At 45.9% G+C, this 25,425-nt stretch overlaps 3 protein-coding genes across 3 annotated transcripts in view; all 3 read left to right on the forward strand.

Annotated features, from left to right (window-relative positions):
* Spata13 (spermatogenesis associated 13) overlaps positions 1-5,737 on the forward strand; it is a 140,632-nt gene extending 134,895 nt beyond the window's left edge. The window contains exon 12 of the mRNA XM_055617313.1: positions 5,661-5,737. Coding sequence (XP_055473288.1) covers positions 5,661-5,665 — 5 coding nt within the window. The 3' untranslated portion in view covers positions 5,666-5,737. The remainder of the gene's footprint in view (positions 1-5,660) is intronic.
* LOC129684245 (complement C1q and tumor necrosis factor-related protein 9) lies at positions 5,682-14,270 on the forward strand. Its single transcript, XM_055617336.1, has 3 exons — positions 5,682-5,847; positions 10,389-10,451; positions 13,301-14,270. Exons 1-3 carry the CDS (start codon positions 5,682-5,684, stop codon positions 14,068-14,070), a joined length of 999 nt encoding a protein of 332 aa, XP_055473311.1. The 3' UTR covers positions 14,071-14,270.
* A 3,339-nt stretch (positions 14,271-17,609) lies between these two features.
* Mipep (mitochondrial intermediate peptidase) overlaps positions 17,610-25,425 on the forward strand; it is a 125,874-nt gene continuing 118,058 nt past the window's right edge. Inside the window, exons 1-3 of the mRNA XM_055617350.1 lie at positions 17,610-17,904; positions 20,195-20,368; positions 22,692-22,780. Coding sequence (XP_055473325.1) covers positions 17,722-17,904; positions 20,195-20,368; positions 22,692-22,780 — 446 coding nt within the window. The 5' untranslated portion in view covers positions 17,610-17,721. The remainder of the gene's footprint in view (positions 17,905-20,194; positions 20,369-22,691; positions 22,781-25,425) is intronic.

Consider the following 25,425-nt stretch of genomic DNA (forward strand, 5'->3'; position numbering starts at 1 on the left):
GAGGCTGAGGCAGGCGGATCGATGTGAGTTCGAGGCCAGCCTGGTCTACATAATGTGAGTCCAGGACAGCCAAGGCTACACAGAGAAACTGTGGGGGGAAAAGTGTGTGCCATCTGTCCCTAGCTTTTTTTTTTTTTTTTTAAGCTGAGGACTGAACCCAGGGCCTGTGCTTGCTAGGCAAGCGCTCTACCACTGAGCTAAACTGGAGAAAATAACTTTATTTTACAGTTTGGTATGCTTAAAGGACAGAGCAATGTCACTAAGAGTGCCAGCTCTTTATGCAGAGCTTTAAAAGTTGCAAGTGCAGGGCCTGGAGAGATGGCTCAGAGATCAAGAGCACTTGGTGTTCTTCCAAAGGTCCTAAGTTCAATTCCCAGCAACTACACAGCCACCTGTGGCTCCTAACCATCTATATAATGAGATCTGGCACCCTCTTCTGGCCTGCAGGCATACAGGCAGGCAGAACACTGTATGACTCATGAACACACTACCCCCAAAAGCACACATGAGGAACTTTTTCTTCTGGCTAGCAAGAATGCCCTACAAGTCAGGCATGGTAGCACATGCCTTTAATCCCAGCACTCACATAGGCAGAGGCAGGCAGACCACAGAGTTTGAGGCCAGACTGGTCTACAAAAGTGAGTTCTAAGACAGCCAAGGCTACACAGAGAAACCTTGTCTCAAAAAAAAAAGTGTCCTGCAGGATTCTGCAGAGACCTGGATGGGAACAAGTGGATTAACTGAATCCCTTGAATTTAATTTTGTCCTTCATGAAAGTTACAGACAACAGTAACTGTAATCATTTGAAAGTTCTAAGTAAACGAAGGTGATCCTAATGGTCTATAATGCAAAGCCTACCCAGTTACTGTCACATTGGCCCATCCACCCATCCATCTATCTATGTATCTATGTATCTATCTATCTAATGTAGAGTGCTCTATTTGCATGTACACCTGCTGCCAGAAGAGGGCATCAGATCCCTTTATAGATGGTTGTGAGCCACCGTGTGTTTGCTGGAAATTGAACTCAGGACCTCTGGAAGAGCGGTGTTCTTAACCTCTGAGCCATCTCTCCAGCCCATATTGTCATTTTTATACCTGTTGCCCAACAAATGGACTCAGTGAACAAAGGAAACTGTTCACTTTAAGGAAAGAGACCTGCAGTGAGGATCTCTTCTTCCACATTCCACCTGCTGGAACATCTGGAGTCTTCTTAAAGGACAGAGAAGGAACAAAGTTTTCCACACCCAAGTTGTGCTCTGAAGAGATGTTACCCAACCCCAGTGCTGTTGTGAGTTTTGAAGCGTGTCCAAGACGTCTTGTGCCTCCCTCCGTCCCCTCCCCTTCCTGCTGTTTTGCAGCCACATCCACTTGGGAGTCCTGTGGCAGGAAGGCATGATTTTATTTACACTGTGTGGGTTCCCTATTCACACAGTGCCTGTATCTAGCCTGCAACTCCAGGGATCAGGTAAGTGCACTAAAGGATTTTTTTTCACATTCAGCTGAAGGCAACCTGGGTTCTGAGGTAGCCAGGTGTGGTGTATATAAAGCTCTGGGTAAGGGCGGAGGTAATCTGCTTCTAATTTTTTTTTTCCTGAAGAACAAACCAGGTGTGGTAGTTCATACTTGATATGTCCCACTGGAGAGGCCGACACAGCAGGCTTGGACTACAGAGTAAATTCCAGGCCAGACAGCCTGTCCCACACTATGAGACTGTCTCAAACACACACACACACACACACACACACACACACACACACACACGGGTGCTGGAGAGAGGCTAAGCAAGAGAGAAAAGCAAAGTATTTTATTTGCTAGAATTCTGCAATACTGGCTGTGAGGAGGCGTAAAAAACAGGATAAGGCACAAGAATAACAGACCTTTCTAGAGAAACGTATAGGTTATCAGCTACACATTTTAAATGAGTCTGTTTTAATAGTTACGGCTGTGCTAATCCATACAGTCTATAAAAAACAATATATGTTGAGGAAAAGATGCATACTTTGACACTGTATCAAATACATAGGGGAAATAAATACTTCCACACTTAGTGTGGAAGGATGTCATCCCTCATGAGCCTCAGAAAAGACTTCCCAAGCTCCGCTCGCCTGGTGCAGTGCAGCTGCCATCCCAGTACCCCGAATGCTGGGGCAGAAGGACAGTGAGCTCTAAGCTGCCCGAGCTGCATAGAAAAACCCAGTCTTGAAAAAGTAAGATTCCGGTTCCTCTAGTTTCTGTTAAATGTCAGTGTTTGGGAGCTGAGTAAGGGTTCTGAAGTGTTTTGGGGGACGTAAGGAACGGGAGATGTTTGGTAATAGTCTTACCCTTGACTGTGAACAGGAGAACATTAATCAGAAGAGGCATCAAAAGTGGCTTAAAGATAAAAAGAAAAGCGCGAGTGTGTGGGAGCCAGGAGAGGGCGTCATATCATCAGCTACAGTCGGTTGTGAGCAGCCAAGGGGGTACTTGGGGGCTTAACACAGGTCCTGTTGGAAGATCAGGCTCTTGATCATTGAGCCCCCTGACCCCCAAGCAGCTTTTCCTGGGAGGGAGGGAAATGAGGGGGTCACTGGTAAAGCACAGAAGGACCTAGAATCTACCAGTAGCTTCTGAGTGCAGCAGCAGAATTGCTGTGGAGAACTCATGGATTTGGCTCTAAGAAAACTCAACTTCCTCAAGTGGACTGAGCTTCTGACTGAGAGGGAAACACCTGGTTTCCTCTTCTAGAAACAACTGCCCCCACCCCCTACCCCCCAAAAAACAGGGTTTCTCTGTGTAGCCTTGGCTGTCCTGGACTCACTTTGTAGACCAGGCTAGCTTCAAACTCACATAGATCGCCTGCCTCTGCCTCCTCTGTTGGGATGAAAGGCGTATGTCAACACATTCTGTAGCCCGTTACACTCAGCAGCTTCCACCAGAGAGCAGCACAGTCTTTTGGATGGCAGTGTCTAGCTACAAAGGTGGCAGGAGAGCTGGCCCGGAGGCTAAGAGCACGAGGAGGAGAAGACTTCAGTTCTCAACACACACACAATTAAAATAATAATAATAAAATAGCTACAAATGTGTAACTAGCACTACAAAAACATTCCCTCTTGCCCACAGGAAAGCCTCTTGCCAACTCACCATTTTATACATTAACATGTTTGATTATTTCTAGTTTTTTTTTAAATGATATACATACATTAATGTCTTCATAGTATTCCTGATATTTTTGTCTTTCTAAAAGTCATTTTAAATTTCTTTAAACCTTTATTCTTGTTGTATGAGTGCGTGGATGTGACTGTTGTGTGGATTACCTCGGAGGCCAAAAAGGCGGCCTACATCCAAGTTATAGGCAGCTGTGAGCTCTCCACTGTGGGTACAGAGAGCTGAACTCTAGACCTCTGCAAGAGCAGCAAGTGAACCTGTCTGCTGAGCCATCCCTCCAGCCCTCATTTTAGTTCTTTTTGTTTGGCTGGGTCTTTTGAGACAGGGTCTCATCTGTACCTGTGCTGATCTTGAACTCAGCATCCTTCTGCTTTCATGCGTCTTTTACATACTTCACTGACCATCATAAACTTTTCCACCCCCTAAGTCTATTCTTAGGCATTACATAACGTGCCCTTTTCCACCTTAGCAGATAATGCTGCAGTTACCTTTGGCACACCAATCTTTGCTTTATTATGAATAGTTTTAGAGATGGCACAACTGGGTTCAAGGGACAGACACCGTGTCTTTTGCCTTTGCAAAGGCTTATGGTCATCCACATTGCTGTCCGTGGTACATAAGATCTGGGGTCTGGTGGCTTGCATTAATATGTGTTCTTCTTTGGTTGTGGGGGTGGAGATTTTGTTCTTTAAATCTTAAAAGAGCAGCCACCCCATAGTCCAGGCATTGAACCATCATGGCTCGCTCTGCTGCTTCATATTCAATCATGGGGACTGGGGGATGTAACGCTGAAAAGTCAGTCCGGTGAGGATTTGGGGCCTAAGACCTTGTACCAGATGCAGAACGCCTGGTAGACAGGCCCTGGGGGAGAGATGCTGTGGCATTTGGCACACTCGCGTGGATCCTCAGCCTGATCTGGAATCCCACTCATCCATATTTCACAGGCTCAAATCCTGCAGGGGCTTGCACGCCCATCCTGTTGTGAGGTAGTTTGCAGACAAATCTCACCTTGTCTCAACCTGTTCTGTGCTCAGGAATAAGCCACAACAACAAGCTCAATTTGTTTTTTTGTTTTGTTTTGTTTTGTTTGTTTCATGGCACTGGGGGTTAAAGCCAAGGACTCTTTGAGACCCAAGTGCTCCAGTGTTGAGCTGTAGCCACAGTCCAAATGTAGATGTTTGGTTCATGGCTGCTAATACCACATCATTTTTGGTATGTGTGTATGGTGCTGGTACGGAGCTCGGGTCCTCATAACTTGATGATAAAGTGGACCAGGGCCCAAGTTCCAACAGTGCGAGGCAGTGTTTCTACAACAGACTCACATCCTCCTCTTTAACACTTTCTTATTTTTATTGTGATAACATAGATAGATAAATTCAAACTTAGTGGCTGAGCCATTTTAAGAGTAGCAATCAATACATTCCCATCATCTGCAACCATCACCATCATCAGCTGCAGAAGTTTCATCTTTCATTTAAAAGCATCGATGCCTCCCCGCCTTCAGCTCCTTGCTCCTGCCATATTGCTTTCTCCATGGGCTGATCACTTTGCATACATCAGATAAGCAGTCCCACCAGATTTTTTTTTCAGTCCCAGATTGTCACCACCTAATGTCCCCAAGGTTCACCCATGTTGTACCGTGGACCAGTATTCTCTGCCTTTCTGGGGCCAAATGCCACTCCACTGTATTTATGTACTAGAAATCCTATAAGCATTCATCCACTGATGGCCATGTAGGCTTCCCCCATCATGTCCTGTGTGGACATTGCTGCCAGGAACACGGAGCTTGTTCAGGCCCCTCCTTTCAGTTTTTGTTGCTGTTTGTTTGTTTGCTTGCTTGCTTGTTTTTGTTGTTGTTTTTGTTCTATTCCAGGAATAGAATTGCTGACTCGGTTGATAATTCTGTGTGGGCCTTATTATTTTTAGTGCGCCTTTTCAGGTAGATTGTGTTCACATTTGGTCTTTGCATTAGCTCCATGGGATAAGAAAACATTTTACTCTGGCTCAAAAAAAAAAAGTGGCTTGTTCAAATTGCAACAATGAATGGAAGAGTCCTCTGACCTCAGAACCTGGCTACTACATTTACTGACCATTCAAAGCAGTCCCAATCATGTATTACCACCTAAGGACAATGTCCACCCCCCCTTCTTTTCTTGACTTTCTTTTTCTTTTTCTTTCACAACAATAGTGTTGTATAACTGTGTACTGTACTTACCTGGAACTTGTGATTTCTTTCTTAGCTGGGATTACAGGCATATGCCACTGTGCCAGGCTTTATGACAAGGTCCTTCTGCGCCAGCTCTGTCGGCTACCTGGTTTCTGTTTTCCCCTGCCCTGACCATCCGACACAGTGAGATCCAGTGCAGGCCTTGTCAGTGCAGAGAGAAGAGGCCATGCCACTCCCCAAAGACCATGGGCTGTCCCATTGTTGAGATGAGAGGCCACACCCATGCCCAGCAACTATTCCTACACCCGGCAAACGGGCATCTTTCAATTTCTGTCTCCCTCTTTCAGTCTAGACGCTATTGTCTGACCATGAGGATTTGGTGGCTTCTGCTGGTTATGGGTGCATGCGCAAGGAGTGTAAACTCCCAGGACACCTGCAGGCAAGGGCACTCTGGTATCCCTGGGAATCCGGGTCATAATGGCCTGCCCGGAAGAGATGGACGAGATGGCGCCAAGGGTGACAAAGGAGACGCAGGTATTCAACACTTCCAGCCTCTTACTGCCTTCCTTTTTCCCCTTCATCCACTCACTTGGCACTGGGGTATTGTTCCACCTGCCCACTGAGCCCTCACCTGCCAAGGTGCCCTGCAGGCACTTTTTGAAGACCTGCTCTATGCCACATGCTATTACTCTAGGTGCTGAATGGAGGGAAGGACAAGACCAAGAGTACCCTGCCTTTGCAGGCTTCTCCTCCACTAGAGATGACTGTTATCAAGTGTTTCTGCAGCCACGGGACATTTGAGTGGGAGACTGTGAGTGTGATGATGCCTCATTAATATTATGAGGCCAGAGGAGAAATCTGATGGCTAAGCACAGTATAACTCTCATCCACAGAGAAAAGGCGCACATCCATACGGATGCCTACAACCAAAGAAAGCACAGAACCCCACCAATACACACATAACCTATGATAAAAGCTTAATTTCTAAGCTAGGTAAGGAATAGATGATCATTAATAATAAAAACAGGTTAAGTATTATACTTTATTATAATAAAGTGTCATGCATCAGTGCTCTTACAGTTTGAGAAATGTGTTAAGTGAAGTTAGGGATACGTGGCCATCAGCACTGTGAGCATGCATTGGCCAGTCGTCTGATAACTGTGAGAGCGAAGTGACTGCGGAGGGGGCAGCGTATGGCTTCCCACGCTCTGTGACCAGAGGCATATACCACCATATCTGGCTCTGGGTTTATTTGTGAATACATGATGTTTTAATGTTTCTTATCAAATATTTTGTACACATGAAGAGGAGAGATGATTACTAGATAATTCAAGAGCAGTCTCACATATATAATGCCAAATTTGTTTACCTCTCCCTTTGCAAATTGTTCTCCATCTTTCTTGGTTGTTATACCCCCTTCTTTTAAAAAAAAAAAAACTTTTCAATTTTTAGAGATTTGAATTTTTTATTTTATGTGTGTGGATGTTTTGTCTGCATGCATGTTTAGGTACTACATGTGTGTAGTGCCTGAGGAGGCCAGAGAGGGCATTGAATCATCTAGTACAGAGCTACCAACGGTTGGGAGCTGCCATGTGGGATCTGGGGTCAAAGCTGGGTCCTCTGAAGAGTAGCACGTGCTCTTAACTGCTTACTCATCTCTCCAACCTAACTTTCCCTCTCTCTTCCACTTTCTTCTCCTCCTCCTTTGTCTTCCTCCTTGTCCTCCTCTTCTTCCTTTCTTTTTCCTCCTTCCTCCTCTCTCCTCCTCCACCTTCTTTTTCTTCCTCCTTGTCCTTCTCCTTCTTTCTTTCTCTTCCTCATTCCTTCCTCTCTGTCTCCTTTCTCCTCCTCTTCCTCCTCCTCTTCTTCACAGTGTCTCATGTATTCTAGGCTGTCCTCAAACTTGCTGTGACCCAAGGTTGAACTTGAACTCTTCATCCTCCTGCCTCTATTTCCTCTTGAGTATTAGGATTGCTGGGCATATATCACTATGCCTGGCTCAAAATCAATATCTATCTATCTATCTATCTATCTATCTATCTATCTATCTATCTATCATCTCTTTTTCCCTGTCTCTCTCTCTCCCTTCTCTCCCTCTCTCTGGTGTGTGTGCACGCACATGTGTGAATGCATGCATCATTTTCAGGTATATTCCTCTGTTCTGCTCAGCTTTACAGAGAGCAGGGTCTTTTGCAGAACCTGAAGCTTGCCATGTTGACAAAGCTGGCTGGCTGGCAAATCCTCAGGCTCCCCCTGTTCTTAACCCACGAGTACCTCCACTCCTCCTTACAGGCTTGGACAGCCATGCTTGGCTTTTTACATGGATGCTGGGGACTCAGATTCAGATCATCATTCTTCCTCTTTGTCGTTGAGCTACCTCCCTAGCTCTTTCAAAACAGATTTCTCAAAAGCATGTGTTTTCTGGGCCAGGTATGGTGGCACACACCTGGAATCCCAGCACTCAGGAGGCAGAAGCAATTGGATATCTGTGAGTTCAAGGTCAGCCTGGTCTATATAGGGAGTTCCAGAACAGCCAGATCTACATAATAAATAAACCCTGTCTCAAAAACAAAAAACAAAAATCTCAAAAGCATTTGTTTCTGTATTTTTCCATTATGTATATTCTACTATATATTCTAATATATATGCGTATATATTCAAAGTGCTATTTCTTGGGAGAGCGATGTAACCGTGTTGCTTGGCAGGAAAATCTGTTTATTTTCCTGCTTCAGCACATCCTCTGAAGATGTGCAGTGTGCTTCATACACTCAACATACAGTCCAGTGTTTGTGACACACATCTGTAGTTATTTAGGTAGATGGTCATGCTCTGGCCTGTGTGATCATAAAAGCTTTGAGAACATGCTACAGAATGAGAACTGGGAACTAAGACTGGAAAAAGAGAAGTTGGGGTAGGAAGGCTCAGGCTTTGGGGTAGTGCAGAGAAGAGGAGGCTAGTTTTGGCAGTTCAGTGGGACCTGGAGATGCTTGGGAGCTTCCATAATGCCAGGCATTCTGATGGATGCAAATCAGTCTGTTTCCCTCTCCAATTCAGAGAGCTGAAGGCTATCCCAGATGCTTGTCAACCCCCAACTAGAATGGTAGGGTTGAAATCTTGGGGTCCTGGCTGATTAGGGTGAGACAAAACCTGTGGCCTAGTGAGCTCTTCTGTCACCATAGTCTTGTCATTTCACCTTGTTTACACCATGTGAAGGTGGGACATGGCGACCTCTCCCCAGCTTTAGGACTAGTGTATGGCTAGCAGAACTTCAGTGTCCCATCACAGCTTGTCCAGTGGCATTCACCCTCAGCCTATGGTGCTTTTCCTTCCCCAACAGTCATACCATAGAGTTCCCTGATGTTTCATGGAATCTGGTGTGCCTTCCGTTCCACTCTTTGAATGAGTGGTGGAAAGGGAACAGAATGAGAGATACATCTAGCACTGTAGAGTAATTTTAATTTAGAGCATGGCTGCTCTAGCAAGAGATTATATCCAAAGACTGTCTATGGTCCAGCTGGAATACAAACACGTCTTTAATCCAAGAAACAGGCAAGCAGACCTGAGTTCAAAGCCAGCCTGTAGAGAGCACATTTCAGGTAAAGAAAAGCTTAGGTTCAGGCGTGATGGTACATACCTTTAATCCCAAACAATGCAGGTAAAGTTAGTTTTTTGGGGGGAAGCACCCATGTTTGAAAGTGTTGTTTAATTGAGTGGCAGAAAAAGTGATAAATCAGAGAAGATTTGACAGAATAGGATATGCCCAACTCTCACAAGACGAAAGAGGAAAGGGAAATTACTTAAGGGGCAACACAGAGAGATGAGACAGTTTACCAGGAGAGTTTTACAGAGAAAGAGGTTGGAGGTGGAATGAGGCAGAGAATGAGAAGGAGCCAAAAGTTTAGAAAAGATTGCTGGAATTAGTTTGAAGCAAAGCAGAGCAATTCAGAGGCCGAGAGAAAAGCCATATTGAATTGGTCAGCTGGGAGAGGAGTTTGAGCCAGAACAGCTGAATTGAACCAGCCAGCCCAGAGCTCAGTAAGAACAAGAAAGGGTGAGCTTGTTAAACAGTAAGTCTCAGAGGCTGAAAACATTCTAGGCCTAGGTTAGATTGTATGGAGGCTAGAAGCTCCCAGGACTAGGCCTAGGCTAGCAGACAGATGCAGTAAGTCTTCAAGACAATTAAAACAGGTGAATAAAAGTTCCTTTTACATAGCACTTCCCATCTTCAGCTCACTTCCAAATCCTCATTCTGAGACAAAGTTACAGCATAGCCCTCAGTGCCTTAGTTTGCCTTGCCTCATGCTCCTGGGTGCTCAGGAAGTCAGTTACCAACTCATTTTAGAACCTGCTCATCCTACATGATTCAACACCCTGGCAGCTAACAGTTGTTACTGTCAGGATTCAGGAATAACTGTGCATTTGAACACTAGACTCAGATTGATGGAAGTTTATTGAAGGCTCAGCAAAGTTCGACTAATTGGGGACACAGTCTGGATTTGGGAACCAAGACTGTGACCCTGTGCTGTTCTCAGAATGAGTTTTTAAAGGAAAAAGACCATAAGCAAGCAGGAAGAATCAATTCTATTTCAGGTACATTGTGCCTAGGTAGCTGGCCAAAACATTTTAAGCTGATTGGCTGGGATTTAGAGTAGGGGATCTTTGAGACTTTCCAGTTCACGAACATAGCTGGGTATTGTGGTTTTGTTTAAGTAGAACATACATTTATCAACAATTCAAGCAGAACATTCAATAAGTACTGAATTGTAAGTAAAAAGCTATTTTTATATCAGGCATACAGAGCCTGAGAACTTGAACTCAGTTTCACCTTATGATCAAAATGGAGCCTAAAGACAAAATGGCTTCAGTTATGCTAAAGATGAAAGTAGGTCTCAACAGAGGGGCTATAGTTATGCAAAAAGTTAATACAGGCCTCAACACCACCTTTACTGCAGGGTGGAAAAAGAAGTGGGCTTGGGCACTCCAAGACTTCCTGTATCAATCATCCCTGGAGATTTATAGCCAGGACATTGAAATTGGAATCTCAATTCTTGTCTGCTTTCTTCCCTTTCACCTAGGAGAACCAGGACATCCCGGTGGCCCAGGGAAGGATGGAATTCGTGGAGAGAAAGGAGAACCAGGTCAGCAGTGGCTTTGCATTCAGCCATGCACAGCGCTCTGATATGATGCTGAGTTGACATCAGATAGATGTTCAGGGGTACTGTGGACTGACCTGTCTGGTACTCCCAGGATGAGCCACTATTTTAGTCTGGGTTCTCTAAAGGAACAGAATTGGTAGAATGAATGAATATAAACATACACGGGGGGTGGGGAGAGGGAGACAGACAGACACACAGACACACAGTGAGACAGAGAGAGACAGAAGATTACAACCTGTGTTCTGGGTAGTCCAACAATGGCTGTCCAACCGAAAGGCAAAGAATCTGTCATTCAATCCATGAGCCTAGACCTCTCAACAGCCCCAATCTGGTTCTAGAGTCCGGAGGAATTCCTAAAGAGTTGCTGATCTTCAGTCTTTGTTGGAATTATAAGAAGTAGATTCTAACACCAGCAAAGGAATGCCAGCAACAGGATAGATGAATTTGAAGGCAAGCAGGCAAAAAGCAAAAGCTCCCTCCTTCCACCCCCTTTCACAATGGGCTGATGACAGAAGGTGTGGCCCGAACTTAGGGTGGGTCTTTACACCTCAAATGATCCAGTCAAGAAAATCCCTCACAGGTGTGGCCAGCTCTTTAGGTTTTAGTTGGTTCCAGATGCGGTCAAGTTGATTAAGTTCAGCTGCCACAGCCACCAACAGGTTCTCTGTGAGAGCTACAGATTTGCGCAGGGATCAGCACACTTGTTCTAGAAGGGTCTAAGTGGGAATTAGTCTCAGCTTTGTGGGCTGTGATATTCATCTGTGCACCAACAGGCAGCCACAGATGCCATACAAACAAGTGTCATGTTCTGGGGGAGTTGTGGCTGAAAGACTGTGTTTTACATGCTCTTTGCATAGTGTGGAGTTTTTGTTTTCTGGTTCTAGGGATTAAACCTAGAACTTCATGCATGCTAAGCAAATGCTATGCCACAGCTTTCTTTAGAAACACTTATTAACATATATTAGTAGACAACAATGGAGTTCACTGTGACATTTTCACACTTGAACACGATGTTTCAGTCACACTCATTGCATTACCCTCTCTTGGCCAGTCCCATTGCTGCTGCTTGTCCTCTCGTATCTTTTCTGTTTTCTTGTGTGTGTAAACTGATGAGTTCCATTAGAGTATTCATAGGTGCCTGGTGAGGGCACACTCTTATGGCGATCTTACCGACAGCTAACTACTGAAGAGAATGTGTCCCCACCACAGCAAACGCTGACTGCGTGTCATCCACGGGAAGTGTGGGGTCCCATGAGCTCCTTTCTTTTCCATGTGTGCAGGGGGCCAGTCTTGTACAGGTGATCACAGCTTCTGGGAGTTCAAGAGTACAACAGTCATATCATAGCAGAAAGTCAGTGTTCTACAACATTCCTCACTCCCCTCTCTGGCGTTTCCATTCTTTCCATGCCCTCTCTCACCATGTTTTCTGAGTCTTGAAGGAGATGGTGTAGATGTCCCATTTTTGGCTAAGTGTCCAGTTTACTTACTCTCAGTGCCTCTCTTTTTGAACGTCTTGGTTTGAGACAGAGTGTAATCAAGTTGCTGAGGCTGGCCTGGGGCTCACTCTGTAGATCCGGAAAGCTATGAACTTGCTGTCCTCTTTGTCAGCCTCCTGAGTGGCTAAGATGATGGGTCTGTGGCCACCGGACCATGTTGGGATGTTATTTTTGCCCATCTACACATGTAAAATAGTCTTACTTTATGGCTCGTACAAGATCAGGTGGGAGGGCAGATTTGGGTAGCAGGCCACTGGATGCTGACCTCTGACTCAGTGAATGAGCACCAAGGAGGAAGGATCTACTTTGTTCAGTGCATCTGGCCCTATTTCAGGGAGAAAATGTCACTTGAGTGGGGCCCTGGGCTGGAGTTATAGCTCAGTAACCAGTACCTTCCCAGAATGAACTGCAACCTGAAGGGTAGGGAGTAACTGACAGGGAGAGAGATGACTGAAATGTCGGACATGTCTATGAAAATACAGGAGTTCTATAAATTAGATTGCTAATGCCCTAGCTCTATAGATGCAAGAAAAAAATGTGATGGAGGCTCGTAATTTGCTTGTATAATATGTCCACATGTTGGAGAAAGAGTAGTATTTTAGCATGTAAGCCAGGCTCTGTGTTCATAAGCGCTGTTACCTCCCAATACAGGTGGAGGAAGTGAGCCGTGGGGGGTGTTCGTGTAGACTGAGGAAAAGTAGGTGGAAGGGCGGGCCAGGGCTGGATAGCTGACAGGCATGTGGGCCACAATGGATACCGACTTCGGTCCACTCCCCAAGGCGCTGTCACTTCTCTGGGACTGAGGTCCTGTTCTTCAGCACCCTGATCGACCTGCTCCTTCTCTTATGTGCGCTTCTCCCAAGGGTGGTCTTGTTTCTGGGTCGACCTGGATCACTCTGGTGGAACAGCTGTCATTGCTCATAGGAGCCCTGGCACTGACTGAGGAATACTTTTGGAGTCTGGGGTTGTGGCTTAGTTGTTAGTGTGTTTGCTTAGCATGCATGAAGCCCTGGGTTCTATTCCCAGCACTGCATAAAAGGGGAGTGGTCAAATACAGCTACAGTCCCAGAACTCGGGAAGCATGGGGATGGGGGTGGGATTCAAGATCATCCAGTCATTCTTGGCTATCATGATCTCCAAAGTTTAAAAAAAAAAAAAAGTTGTGTGTGCGTGTTTGCATGTGCATATTCCTGCATGGAATTTGGGAGTTTGTGAATGTTCAGACTCTCAGTAGATCTCAAACCTATGCACTACTTTGCTTAATGACAGAAATCCCAGCATTGCTCAGGAGGGAGTATTTCCTCAACCACTTCTTCATTTCCTTCCTCTATTCAGGAGCAGATGGAAGAGTTGAAGCAAAAGGCATCAAAGGTGACCCAGGCTCCAGAGGATCCCCAGGAAAACATGGCCCAAAGGGATCCATTGGCCCTATAGGAGAGCAAGGACTGCCAGGGGAGACTGGCCCTCAGGGGCAGAAGGGGGATAAAGGTGATGTGGGCCCCACTGGTCCAGAAGGACTAAAGGGCAGTACTGGACATTTGGGTCCCAAGGGCTTACCTGGCCCAGTGGGTCCCATTGGCAAACCAGGTCCCAAGGGAGAAGCTGGACCCGTGGGTCCCCAGGGGGAGCCAGGAGTCCGAGGAATAAGAGGCTGGAAAGGTGATCGAGGAGAGAAAGGGAAAGTTGGTGAGGCTCCCATTGTGCCCAAGAGTGCTTTCACCGTGGGGCTCACAGTGATCAGTAAGTTCCCTCCCCCTGATGCACCCATTAAATTTGATAAGATCCTATACAATGAACTGAACCATTACAATGTGGCGACAGGGAAATTCACCTGCCACGTGGCTGGCATCTATTACTTCACCTACCACATCACAGTTTTCTCCAGGAATGTGCAGGTGTCTTTGGTCAAAAATGGGGCAAAAGTCCTGCATACTAAGGATGGTTACATGAGCTCTGAGGACCAGGCCTCTGGTGGCATCGTGCTGGAGCTGAAGCTCGGGGATGAAGTGTGGATGCAGGTGACAGGAGGAGAGAGGTTTAATGGCTTGTTTGCAGACGAGGATGATGACACCACCTTCACCGGCTTCCTTCTGTTCAGCTCTTGACACAGAGGACTCTGCTTACACCTCATAGAGGGCTCTGCTGGTGAATGGGTGGAGCCCACAGGTCTAGCCTGGGGAGTGGGGTGCAACTGGATCCATTCCTCTAATTACTGTGTCAGTCCTAAAATGTGGAAGTGGGGAGTTAAGCCTACAAATTCGGTCATTTGGACACGGTAACAATAAACTAAGAGCCACCAACCACACACCTGTGTTCCGTTAAGGCAAGCAATCAAAGCACTTCCTCTTGGTGTCACTTGACCAGGGGTGAGTCCAGATTTAAATTGTCTAGTTTTGTGCTCCCTGTGTCTTCTGTCTTCCCTCCCTGTCTGTTGTATGAGTTGGAAACAGTGTCTTCCTGAAGGCAGTCTTATGAATCCCTGTCCCCAACAAAGGGCTTTGCCCTCTATTTTATTGAATAGCACAAAAATCATCTTATGGAGGAATGAGGGATACTTTATAGAAATCCTTAACAGAATTTTACAAGGGATTAAGTCACTGGCTTCAACTGTTCCTTCCTGACAGAGACCACAAACTAACACTATTAAGCAGGCAGAGGGAGAGACAGAGAGATTGGACCTGGCTTTTGAAACTTCAAAGTCCACTCGGCAGTGACACATCTCTTCCAACAAGGACTTTCCTAACCGAGGTGGATGGCTTACAACATCAGAATGCACACCTCCTAATCCTTCCCCAACAGTTTTACTAACTGGAGACCAAGCTTTCAAACATGGGAGTCTATGGGCCATCTTCACCATCCTCATTCAAACCACCACAATAATGTATATATATATATATTCATGCTTGTATGTAACTAGGGATCTCTTAAAGATAAAATAAAAAACAAACAAACAAACAGGTGCCCTGTTTGTTGTAATGAAATTTCCTGCTGGAGCTGGAACCCAGGGTTTGTGTGTGCTAGGCATGTGCTCTGCTACAGAGCTTTGTCCTCAGCCTGCTTATTACAATGCATCTAGCACACCACCATCCCTTACCCAGGGCAGCCTTTGCAGGTGTGTTTATAGTGGGAAGAGGGAAGACCTGGCGTCACTTTCTTCCTCTAAGGCCATGTTATGGTTTCTGATATTCGGAGAACGGAAAGGAAAATGAGCTGGGGTTATGGCTGAGTGTGGCATTTCTACAGCACGCTTGGGCTCCATTCTCAGCACTGCAAAATATATTTACTCCACTTAATAACTAACAGCTTTAAGCTGGTGTCAGGGAGACACCCGAGAAGGCTACAGATACTTCATTTCTAAAATTCGGGTATCTCTGCCACTCGATTCAGTGAATAGTTGGACTGAATCCATATTACCTTTCTAGGGCTTTAATGACTTAAAACATCAGAATGAACCCTCTCACATTTCTGGAAGCAGAAGTTCAATGTCCACATGTCAGCAAGACTGAGACTAAGTTCCCAAAGAAAGGTCCATCCCTGCCACTTCCAGCTTCTAGTTGCCCCTGGTGTCACCCTTGGCTGTAAGCACATCTCTTCAGGGGTCTCTGCCCGTAACTCTGCGAAGGTTTCCCTCTGTCACTGCACATGTCCAAAATTTTCTCTTCTAAGGAGGAGGATACCAGTCATAGTGGATTCAGGCCCTAACAAATATGATTGGATTTGCAGGTGCCAGAGACTAGTACTTTAACATGTCTTGTAAGGAGATACAGTTCTACCTGCAATAGCCTGCTCTCTAGACTCGCCTCCAAGTTGATGTCCTTTCTATGTCCTATGGGTCAATAGATCCATCCTAACATACTCAGTTTCATCATTATCATTTATATCAAAAATGTCATCATTTAAAAGTCATTGAAATCAGCAACAGGAGAGACTGTTGTATGCTATATCCTGGGTAGAATCTAGGCAGGTGGAAAACTTCAACCAGACAAGTTATTTGCTTCCAGAGTACAGTGGTCGGATAGGCACACAATGACCATGAAAGGGAGAAAGGGGAAGGCACAAAGCGCTCATAAGTGTAAAGCCAGTCTGAAAGCCAGCAAGGAAAATCCTAGTGATTCTCCTGACTCCACCTCCCAAAGGCTGGGGTACCCACACTCCCTTTTTGGTCCATGGGCTCCCCATCTCTATCCACAGCAATCTCTCAAGGAAAAAAATGGAGTTCTTGATATTGAAATCCTTTCTGGGCATGATGGCACCTGCCTGGAATCCCATCACTCAGGATGTTGAGGCAGAACTGCAGCTGGTGGGTTCCAGGCCAGCCTGGGGTACAAAGTGAGATCCTGTCTACAAACCCAGTCAAATACACACAAAACAAAATGTTGAAAATTTTCATTTCTTCCCTATTGGGGCCTATAAAGCAGACAGGATTGCCACCACAGAGGTCACCTTCTGCAGGGTAGATGACTGCACCTTTGAAAGAAAGCTCTGGTCCTGGCAAGACCCGGCACACTGACCCACAGTGGTATGACTGTACTTCTTTTGGAGAAGGCTAGGGCTGTCAAAAGCCTCCCCTAAGCCTCCTCGAGTCTGCACCATCGTTTCTACTCGATTACAATTTCCATTTAACGCCTTCCCTCCCAACCTCTGCCCTTCTTTCATTTCTGGAGACGAATTGACATTTGGGGAGGTCCCCGTCTGTACTCATTTAGATTTAGGGCTTTATGGAGAGAGACTTCCTCATTAAATAGAGGGGCCACGGCTAGGTAATGATGGTGGCGAATCTCCAAGGCAATCAGCTTCCTCAACCTCCAGCTTTTGTCTCCCACCACCTCCCTTCCTCATGGACCGCTCAAGGGACTCAAGATGGGGTCAGGACATATCACACCACAGTCCAGGGCCAACCGACCACCTAAATTTCTTCAAACTGCACAACCCTAAATTAAAGGAGGAAAGCTCTCCAGAGGGTTAAAAAACAAAAACAAACAAACAACAACAACAAAACCGGCCCTCGAGGTGAGAAGAGACTGGATTTTTTTCTTTCCAAGTCCCGCCTCTGCTTTGCAGAGGGTTTTTTCCTCTGTGTGTCTGTTTCCTCAAGTCCAATAAATGCCTTCAACTGCTGATTCTGTCCGCCGCGCTTGAGACTTCACTGCTGTGTGTTGAGCTTCAGATTTTTCCTGCCTTTTTTAGCCCTTGGACTGGCAGAGACAACGAATCCGATCAAGACCCCTAGACGGTATCAATAGTTTCCAAAGTCAAAAGAGTTGACGATACTCTGACAGTTAATTCACGTGGTTACACACGACTATAGCTGACACAGCTGACGTGCGCGCAAAAGTGGGTGTGACTTCAGAACTCTTTTGGAGCAGGAAGGTGCCTTGGATTTCGACTGCATGTGGCTTCTCCTGGGCCTCCTCTGAAAAGCCATGGAGAGCTCCTGTTGAGTTCTCACGTCCGTTCCGGGCACCTGTAAAAGTCCGGATCGACGCCTGACTTCTCCCCGCGCCACAGTTAACACTGTGAGGGAAAGGCAAACCCAGGACGTTTCTTCCTCCAGACACACGAGGGCGCTAGGGAACTTCGGTTGCACAGAAGGCGTCGCGGCGACGCTCTTGCTAACAAGAGTCAACACGCTCAAGTCCCAGCCTGCGCCGGACGCCCACAGGGCGACGCGAGTGTCACGTGCCGCGGCGTGGGCCGCTGTCTTGGAAACGCCGGGCGCGCGCTTCCTCAGAGTGGGAGAACTGGGGCCCGGGAGCATGCTGCTGGCGGCCGGAATGCGGTACGGCCGCAGGCTGTGTGGCCTGGGAGCCGCAGCGGCCTTGCGGGGACCCGCAGGCCCGGGCCACGTCCGGAGGGTCAGCACCAGCTGGTCTCCTGTGGGCGCCGCCTTCAACGTCAAGCCCCAGAGCCGCCAGTGGGACCTGTTCGAGGAGCGCCGGGTGAGCGTGCTGCCCGTGGGTCTGGACAGCGCGGGCTCCGCCTCCCGCCGAAAGAGGACTATGCCAGGACAAGTGATCACCTGGGCGGCGGTCCCACGGGTTTCCCATTCAGCCCTTCCCCTGCTCAAGTTCGCTTTATTTCCCCCCTTCTGGCTTCAGAATTCACATTTGCCTTTGGCTTTGTAATGACACTCTTCCTCTGAAAACTCCACCACACATTACTTGTCCATTTCAGGCTGCTTTAAAACTACCTGTTAAACCAGGCACGGTGGCTCCTGCTTGTGGGACTCTTGATAGGTAGAGGCAAGAGCGTTCAAAGGGCAGTCCTTTTGGCTCCAAACCGAGTTTGAGACCAGCCTGAGATATGTAAGAACCGGTGTTAAAACAGAAAGCAACCACCACAACCCTATTGAGGAAAATCAGACTTCTTTGGAGTTGAATGCTTAGCCTACGAAGTCACCAAACAGAATTGCTTGGCTATTTCCGCTCGGCCTGTGATGGTGTCGGACACTTATAATGAATGATGGCAGGGAAGATTGAGAAGGGTTTGGCCAATGGATCCCTTTCCTTTTGCATTTGCAGATTTTGTTGTAAGGGTTAAGAGTTAGTTCTGTTTTTTAGCTTTATTTTTTGGGGGAGGGGCAGCTTTCTAAATCCCAGATGAGTCTGGGATACAGTTGCATTGCCTTCATGCTGTGAGTATCTCTGTGTTTGACTTTGTATGAAAGTTCTTTCTATATAAAAATATCTCCAAAACCCATAAGGGTAGATGATGCTGGTATTGATGGAATCTGTGTTAGAAGTGCCTATCAGTACTGAGCAGAGAGCTGTGAAAGATAAGCTTGGTTTTGAGTGGATGAAATATAACTGGTTTCAGCCATATTTTAAGCAGTTATTTATTGTCTGTGTGCTGTAGGTGCAGGCCAGAGTATAACTTTTAGGGGTCTGTTGTCTTCTACCTCGTGAAGGTATGGTCTCTCCTGTTTTTGCTACTGGACTGCATACTCGGGTTATCTTACAAGCTTCTGTCTGATCTTTGAACTTCTGGGCTGTTTTCTTACTTCTCTCTTGGAGTATTGCATGCTGTAAAATTAAAAAAGTAAGCTTTTTTTTTTTTTAAATGTTATGTATTTTGGGTGTTTTACCCAAGTGTGTGTGAGTGCGCCACGTGTGTGCAGCGCCCATCGAGGCGAGAAGAGGGTGTCGGATCCCCTGCCACTAAAGTAACAAACAGGTTGTAAACTGTCAGGTGGAGGCTGGGACTAGAACCCAGGTCCTCTGCAAGAGCAGAAGTACTTCTTAGCCACCGAGCCATCTCTCCAACCCCTCCTCCCATATTGTTTTTAATTATGTTTTTGTTTGTCTGTGTATTTAGGTGTCTGTATATATGTGTGCCTGGACATTTAGCACTTGGGCTGTTTAGACAGGAGGATCTGCCATTCCAGGATACTGTCACAGGGAACAAAAGGAGTTTAAACATATTTCTATACCTATAAAAGGAGAATGTACTTCCTGTTACAGAACTGTGTTATTTAGAGGAGAGAACCTGTGTAAAGTACATGGCACACACACATTACATTGAACATAGGCTTTCTCAGGACTCTAGGATTCATGCTTGAACTGCTAAAAAGAATCTATTAGATTAGTGCTTTTTTTCTTTATTAAAATACTGAAATGCCTTAGTTTCAGCCAGAGACTGGGTTTGGTATGTTAAGTCTGCTTTTGCATCAGCTGTCCTTGGTTTTATAGTGGTGGACTGGTTGGTATTATGTATGAGGACCTTGCTCTGTGACAGGCACAATCCTCTGCATTTCACACCTGTTTTCTGCCATATATAGTATGTTTCCACGCTGTCAGATATCTATACCTGGTGAGAAAACTCAAGCCTGGGAGGAATGATCCTGTGACCAAGGTTGTAAACTAATTATGGTTACCATTAAGTGCTGTCCTCATGCCAGGCACTGTTATATATTTTGTTAAACCTTTGAATCTTCATTTAATCCTCCCAGCCAGTTTCTCCTGGAGTCAGAGTTCTGATACCTGAACCTATACCAGTTCTTTCTTTTTGAAAAGTAAGGAAGGCTTGAAGAAAACATACAATTTCAAAACTGTTTTGGTGTAGTTTCATGCAATGTGACACAGAAAGAGAGACACTATTTCCATGAGCACAGATAAACATAGTTTAGATAGAGCAACCAAAAGCAGGGCTTCGTGCAAAGACAATTCTAGAAATAAAACAAACAAACTATTCTTCTGGCTATAAATACGAAATGTTGTTTTGGACTTATAGGGTCTCTTTGGAGTTCCTGAGCTCAGCACCCCTGAAGGATTCCATGTTGCCCAGGAAGAAGCCTTGAGGAAGACAGAATGGCTGGTAGAGCAAGCATGTTCCACGCCCCCGGGGCCACAGACAGTCCTCATTTTTGATGAGCTCTCGGATTGCCTGTGCAGAGTGGCCGACTTGGTGAGACTCAGAAGTGAGAACAAGGGTGTGTGTGAGTGCAGCGCATGCTTACCATAGATGTGTGTGTATTTGTGTATGTAAGGGTCAGAGGAAAACTCTCAGGAGTCCGACCGTCCTTGTAGGATGGGAGGGTGAAACTTAGGTCACCAGACCTGCAAGTCAGACCTTCTACCTGCTGAGCCGTCTTGCCAGAAGAGGGCCCAAACTTGATTACTTGTATCAATGAAAGTGATAAGTGGCACATGGAATCCAAAATAGTGATTGTTCACAAAAGCATTATCCTAGGCACCAGGATGAGTGAAAAAATACCAGCTCTGCCTAAGTTAGGTAATATTCTGGAGTTCACTGGTTTTCATGAGTTGGGCTGTGCCAGATGGCACCCTCATCTGGGTTAAGTGATTTAATCCTCTCTGCCTATCTTCATCTATCTCAGTTTGGCAACTACTAACCAATCAGTCTCTCTCTCTCTGTCTCTCTTGCTCTGTGTGTGTGTGTGTGTTTGTGTATAGGGTCTCACTGTGTAACCTAGGCTGTCCTAGAACTCATTCTGTGGTCCAAGTTGGCCTTAACTCATTTAGTCCCTGTAGCCTCCCAAGTGCTGGGACTGTAGTGCCTGGCCTAGTCCACAATCTGCTTTGACAGTCACTCTCAGTTCTGTCTTTCCTAGAATGTTCAGGACTGATATGCATGCATTTGAGACCAGCTTCTTTCATTCGGCCAGATAGTCCCCATTTTTGTTCATTTTCATTTTCTAGAACATTTTCTTTTTCTCCTGCCCTTGAGCTGAGCATGATAAGATGAGAATACAGTCACTCTGCTACACCTAGATTTTAAAGGAAAAAGGTTGAACTGTTTTATTGTAAAGAGTTTTCCCTAGGCCTGATGTTTGGGGCCCTAATCTTTGTTCTGTCCATGGGACTGTCTTCCTCAGTGACTGAGACATCATGGACATGCCTTGCCCAGCAGGTCCTGTGCTTTGCCATCTTTCTTTGTCATTAATGGGCATCAGAAAAGGCAAATCTGCAGAGTGCTCATCTTTCACACAGTCCGCTGTGGCAGTGACTTTCAGTCCTGGAGACCACCTGATTTGTCTTAGTTTGTGTCATCATCAAGCAGTGGGCTAGAATTTCCTCTTACATTTGTTATTTTGCTCTCCACATCCTGTGTTTTGACCTTTAAAACTATTTATAAAATGTAACAAAGTCTCATTTAAAAACCATTTTACATGTCCGCTTGGGAAGCTGAGGCGGGAGGATCAAAAGTTTGAGGTTAGCCTGGGCCACATAGTGAGATACTGTCTTACAATAACAAAACTATAAAAGAAACCAAAACAAATTATAGTGCAATTTATATGTATAATTCTCTGGGTAAATAATTCAAAGAATGTGTTTTCTTTTTTAATTTTCAAGCTACTTCCTGCTTTTAAGGCAGAAATGTCATGAACTGTCAGGAAATGAACATTTTATTTTCTTTTTCTCATGATTTTTGTGAAACAGAACTGTTTCTTCATTATTGTTATGTAAGGGCTGCATTGATGGCGCAGCTAGGGTAAAGTGTTTGCTCCACAAATGCGAGGGCCTGGTTTGCTCCCCAGCACTCAAGTGAGGAGCCAGTGTGATGGCCACATCTGTAGCCCCATGTGAGGCCCCAGTGTGGTCATCACACGTGTAGTCCAGAGCGAGGGAGGCGGAGGCAGGAGGATTGCTCCAGGCTCAGTGACAGGCCTATCTTTAAAGTGATTTTCTATTAAAAAAAAAAAAAAAGAATGCTTGCTTAAATTATCCTGGCTGCAATAGCAGAAACAGTATGGCTATCTACTGTTCTAGATGGAGATCAGTAATTCATATTTCCCTCTTACACGAGGCCACAGAGAGACTGTACCTCCCCCCCCAGAACTTAGGGTGTCAAATTGGTTTTGAAATTATATTAGGTGTCATTTTAAAAGTGCATCCCTGAGTGAGCTGGGTCAGCATGGGAGTGCCACAGTGCAGTTTGAATTCCAAAGGTTTAGAATGTTCAAGGCCAGGGTCTGCTCACTGGAATCACAGGATAGGAAGGATTTGCTGGCTATTTATTTGAAGGCAAAAATCTCATAAAATTAAGTTCATGAAAGGATCTGCCTTGGAATGAAACAGACTTGGTTCCAAGGGATTAGAGTTCTAAACATCTAGAAAGAATCATCGGAAGAATCTGCTTTGCCTCAGTAGCAACAAATTCAGTCAGAAAATGTGTGGCACATCCTAAATCTGGCTTCATTTGTACCCTTGCCCTTAAAATCAAGTGTTCCATCAAAGTCCTTTGGTTTTGTTTTCCCGTTTGTTAGGCGGACTTTGTAAAAATCGGACACCCTGAGCCTGCATTCAGAGAGGCTGCGGAAGAGGCCTGCAGATGTATTGGCACCGTGGTGGAAAAGTATGTCTCCTCCTCTCCATGTGGCTTTGTGTATAGTGCTTGCCATCTCCCAGGCCGGTGGGAGGAGGTGCTATGCTAGCCGCCCAGTCCCCTCTCCGCACAGCAGCCTGTCCTCTCTCTCTCTTTGTCTTTAATCGGATAATCAACTTTCAGGGTTGCCGTGTGAAAATGGAATGAGGCAAAGGTGAGACGTCTAAATGGCACACAGGGCATCTGGTAATATTTGTCATCATTATTGTTGATGATAAGTGTGCTGGTTGGTTTTCGTAGTGATCCTCCGTTGAGGAACTTCGTCCATCACATTGGCTAGTAGACAAGTCTGTGAGGCGTTCTCTTGATGAATGGTTGATGTTGGAGGGCCCAGCTCTCTGTGAGCAGCGCCCCACCCCTAAGCAGGTGGTCCTAGGCTGTATAAGGAAACAGGCTGTGTTCGCCAGGGGTGTGAGCAACCCTCCTCCTTGGCTTCTGCTTCAGTCTCCTGCCTTGGCATCCCTTAGTGGATTATGACATGGGACATGTAAGCCAAACAAGCTCTTTCTTCCCTAAGTTGCTCTTGATTATGCTTTTTTCACAGCAATGGAAAGCAGACTAGGACAGTAAGTAAAGTCTTTTTTGTTTTGTTTTGTTTTTTTGAGACCGAGTTTTTCTGTGTAGCCTTGGCTGTCCTGGACTCATTTTGTAGACCAAGCTGGCCTCGAACTCACAGCGATCTGCCTGCCTCTGCCTCCTTGAGTGCTGGGACTAAAGGTGAGCACCACCACAACCAGCTGTAAGTAAAGCCTTTGGAGTATCTTTCTGGGTACTCAGAGTTCCTAGATTCCAGCATGAGTCAATTGCTGTTGCATACATGGCTGTGGGTCATAGGATAGAAAGCCAAAATATATCTTTACACAAAGTACCCTTATAGACTTAGTTGAGTTGTGATTAGGAATATCTTAACACCCTCTGAGAGAGCCAAGGAAGACTGTAGGTGGAAGCTATCAGGAAACAAATTAATCTAAAGTGGTTTGGAGTTAATCTGAAGTGTTTTAAAGCCATTTATGAATACTCCAAAGAGAGTGTTAAAGTCACTGTGGACAGCACTATGTTCTGAAGCATAGGTGTGTAACACCAAGCCAGATAGTGACTGAGGCTGGGCACAGTGTCAAGGCTCCCCTAGCCTGGGTATGAGGGTGAAATAGCAGCCAGGCAATACCATGAGGCAGTTTCAGAGACTAGAGGTTGGAGAGGAGTTGGCTTCACTAGCTGGACAGAGTTCCCAGAAGACCTCATATCTTAGGAGGTATGTCTGTCCCCTGTCTCCCATTGAACAGCGTTGTTCCAGTCGGGCACAGGAAATGTGACATTATCAGCATCAATGTGTGCTACATGGATAAAGACAGTTTCTGCCACATTTGGGCACATGACCCTGTGCTGCAAGAAGGACTGAAACCATGGATTCCATGGAGAATGACCCCTTCCTATTAGGAGTGCTCAGGAAAGGAGTCAGCACAGCCAGGTCACCCGTCTGGGATGCCATGAAGGTTGTGTCCTGCTTATTTTAGATACAACCTGTTGTAAGCACAAGCACCCTTAGTTTTGCGGGAGAACAGTGGAGAACCACACTGAAGTGGTATAGTGTTTGACTGGAAGCTTCACCTCTCCATGGAGAGTGGTCTAGTCTGTTGAAAGTAAGACCCTAAAATAGTCTTTATCACCTTGTTCTGAGTTTTGCTTCCTACCTTCCCCAAGTACTCACTATGATTCATTTTCCTCTTTCATTTAACTGGAACACAGCTAACTTCTTCAGCTGGTCAAGCTAACATCAGGTGCATTGGGGAACTGACCCAATTTCTGGGAGTGAAGAAAGAGTTGAGAGTTAATGACAAATATAAAGTATAGGCTTCATCTCAGGGTCTTCTAACATTAAACTGTGGGAGAGCTGTACTTCCACTTCAGCATGGCCATGGTGCAGGCACTTCTGAACTGCTGTCCTGTTCATGGCAGGAGGCCAGCAGGACATAGGTGCCAGCTTTCCCCCTGACACCTGGGAGCTGTGTGAGGCAGTTGGTGGTGACATGCATGTTCCTGCTGAGCATCTTTTGATTGACAGTAACTGCCTTTGGCCCCATTAACATTTGGGAAGATTCATGACAATGGTGGCAAAAGAAACCCATTTCGCAAGATACTTCAGTTCTTTAATTGTAAATGGCCTGTGGAACTAGCTCATCCTTGAGTTCCTGGATAAGATTCGTAGACTGGGGATGGATGGTGTGAGGAATATTGTTTCTCCATTAGAATCTAGGAGGTGGGAGTGGCTTCTAGTCTAGGACTGGTCCCAAGGCTGGCCCTAAGGAAGACAGGACCTTGCGACCTATGGAGAGAACAGTGGTGGTGAAGATTGGGTTGATACTCTTGCCTGAGTCATGGCTTCTTGCTCCCAGTTTTGGCCTAGAGCAGGCAGCTGCACTGGTCTGTTACGTGAAGAATGTACATACCTATGGTCTCATTCAGTCCTCATGGCAGCCTAAGATTATAGGGCCACAGTTGATCAACTGCATGAGGCTGGCTGCACACTGTCCTGAGCTGTCTTGTCCAGGATGACCCTGCTTTTCTCACCCATACGAGCACAGCTAGCTGAGTTCTAGCTGAGGTCTTAAGGAAAC

This window comes from Psammomys obesus, unplaced genomic scaffold (assembly GCF_907164565.1).
Source record: "Psammomys obesus unplaced genomic scaffold, mPsaObe1.curated_primary_1811, whole genome shotgun sequence".
NCBI classification, from domain to species: Eukaryota; Metazoa; Chordata; class Mammalia; order Rodentia; family Muridae; genus Psammomys; species Psammomys obesus.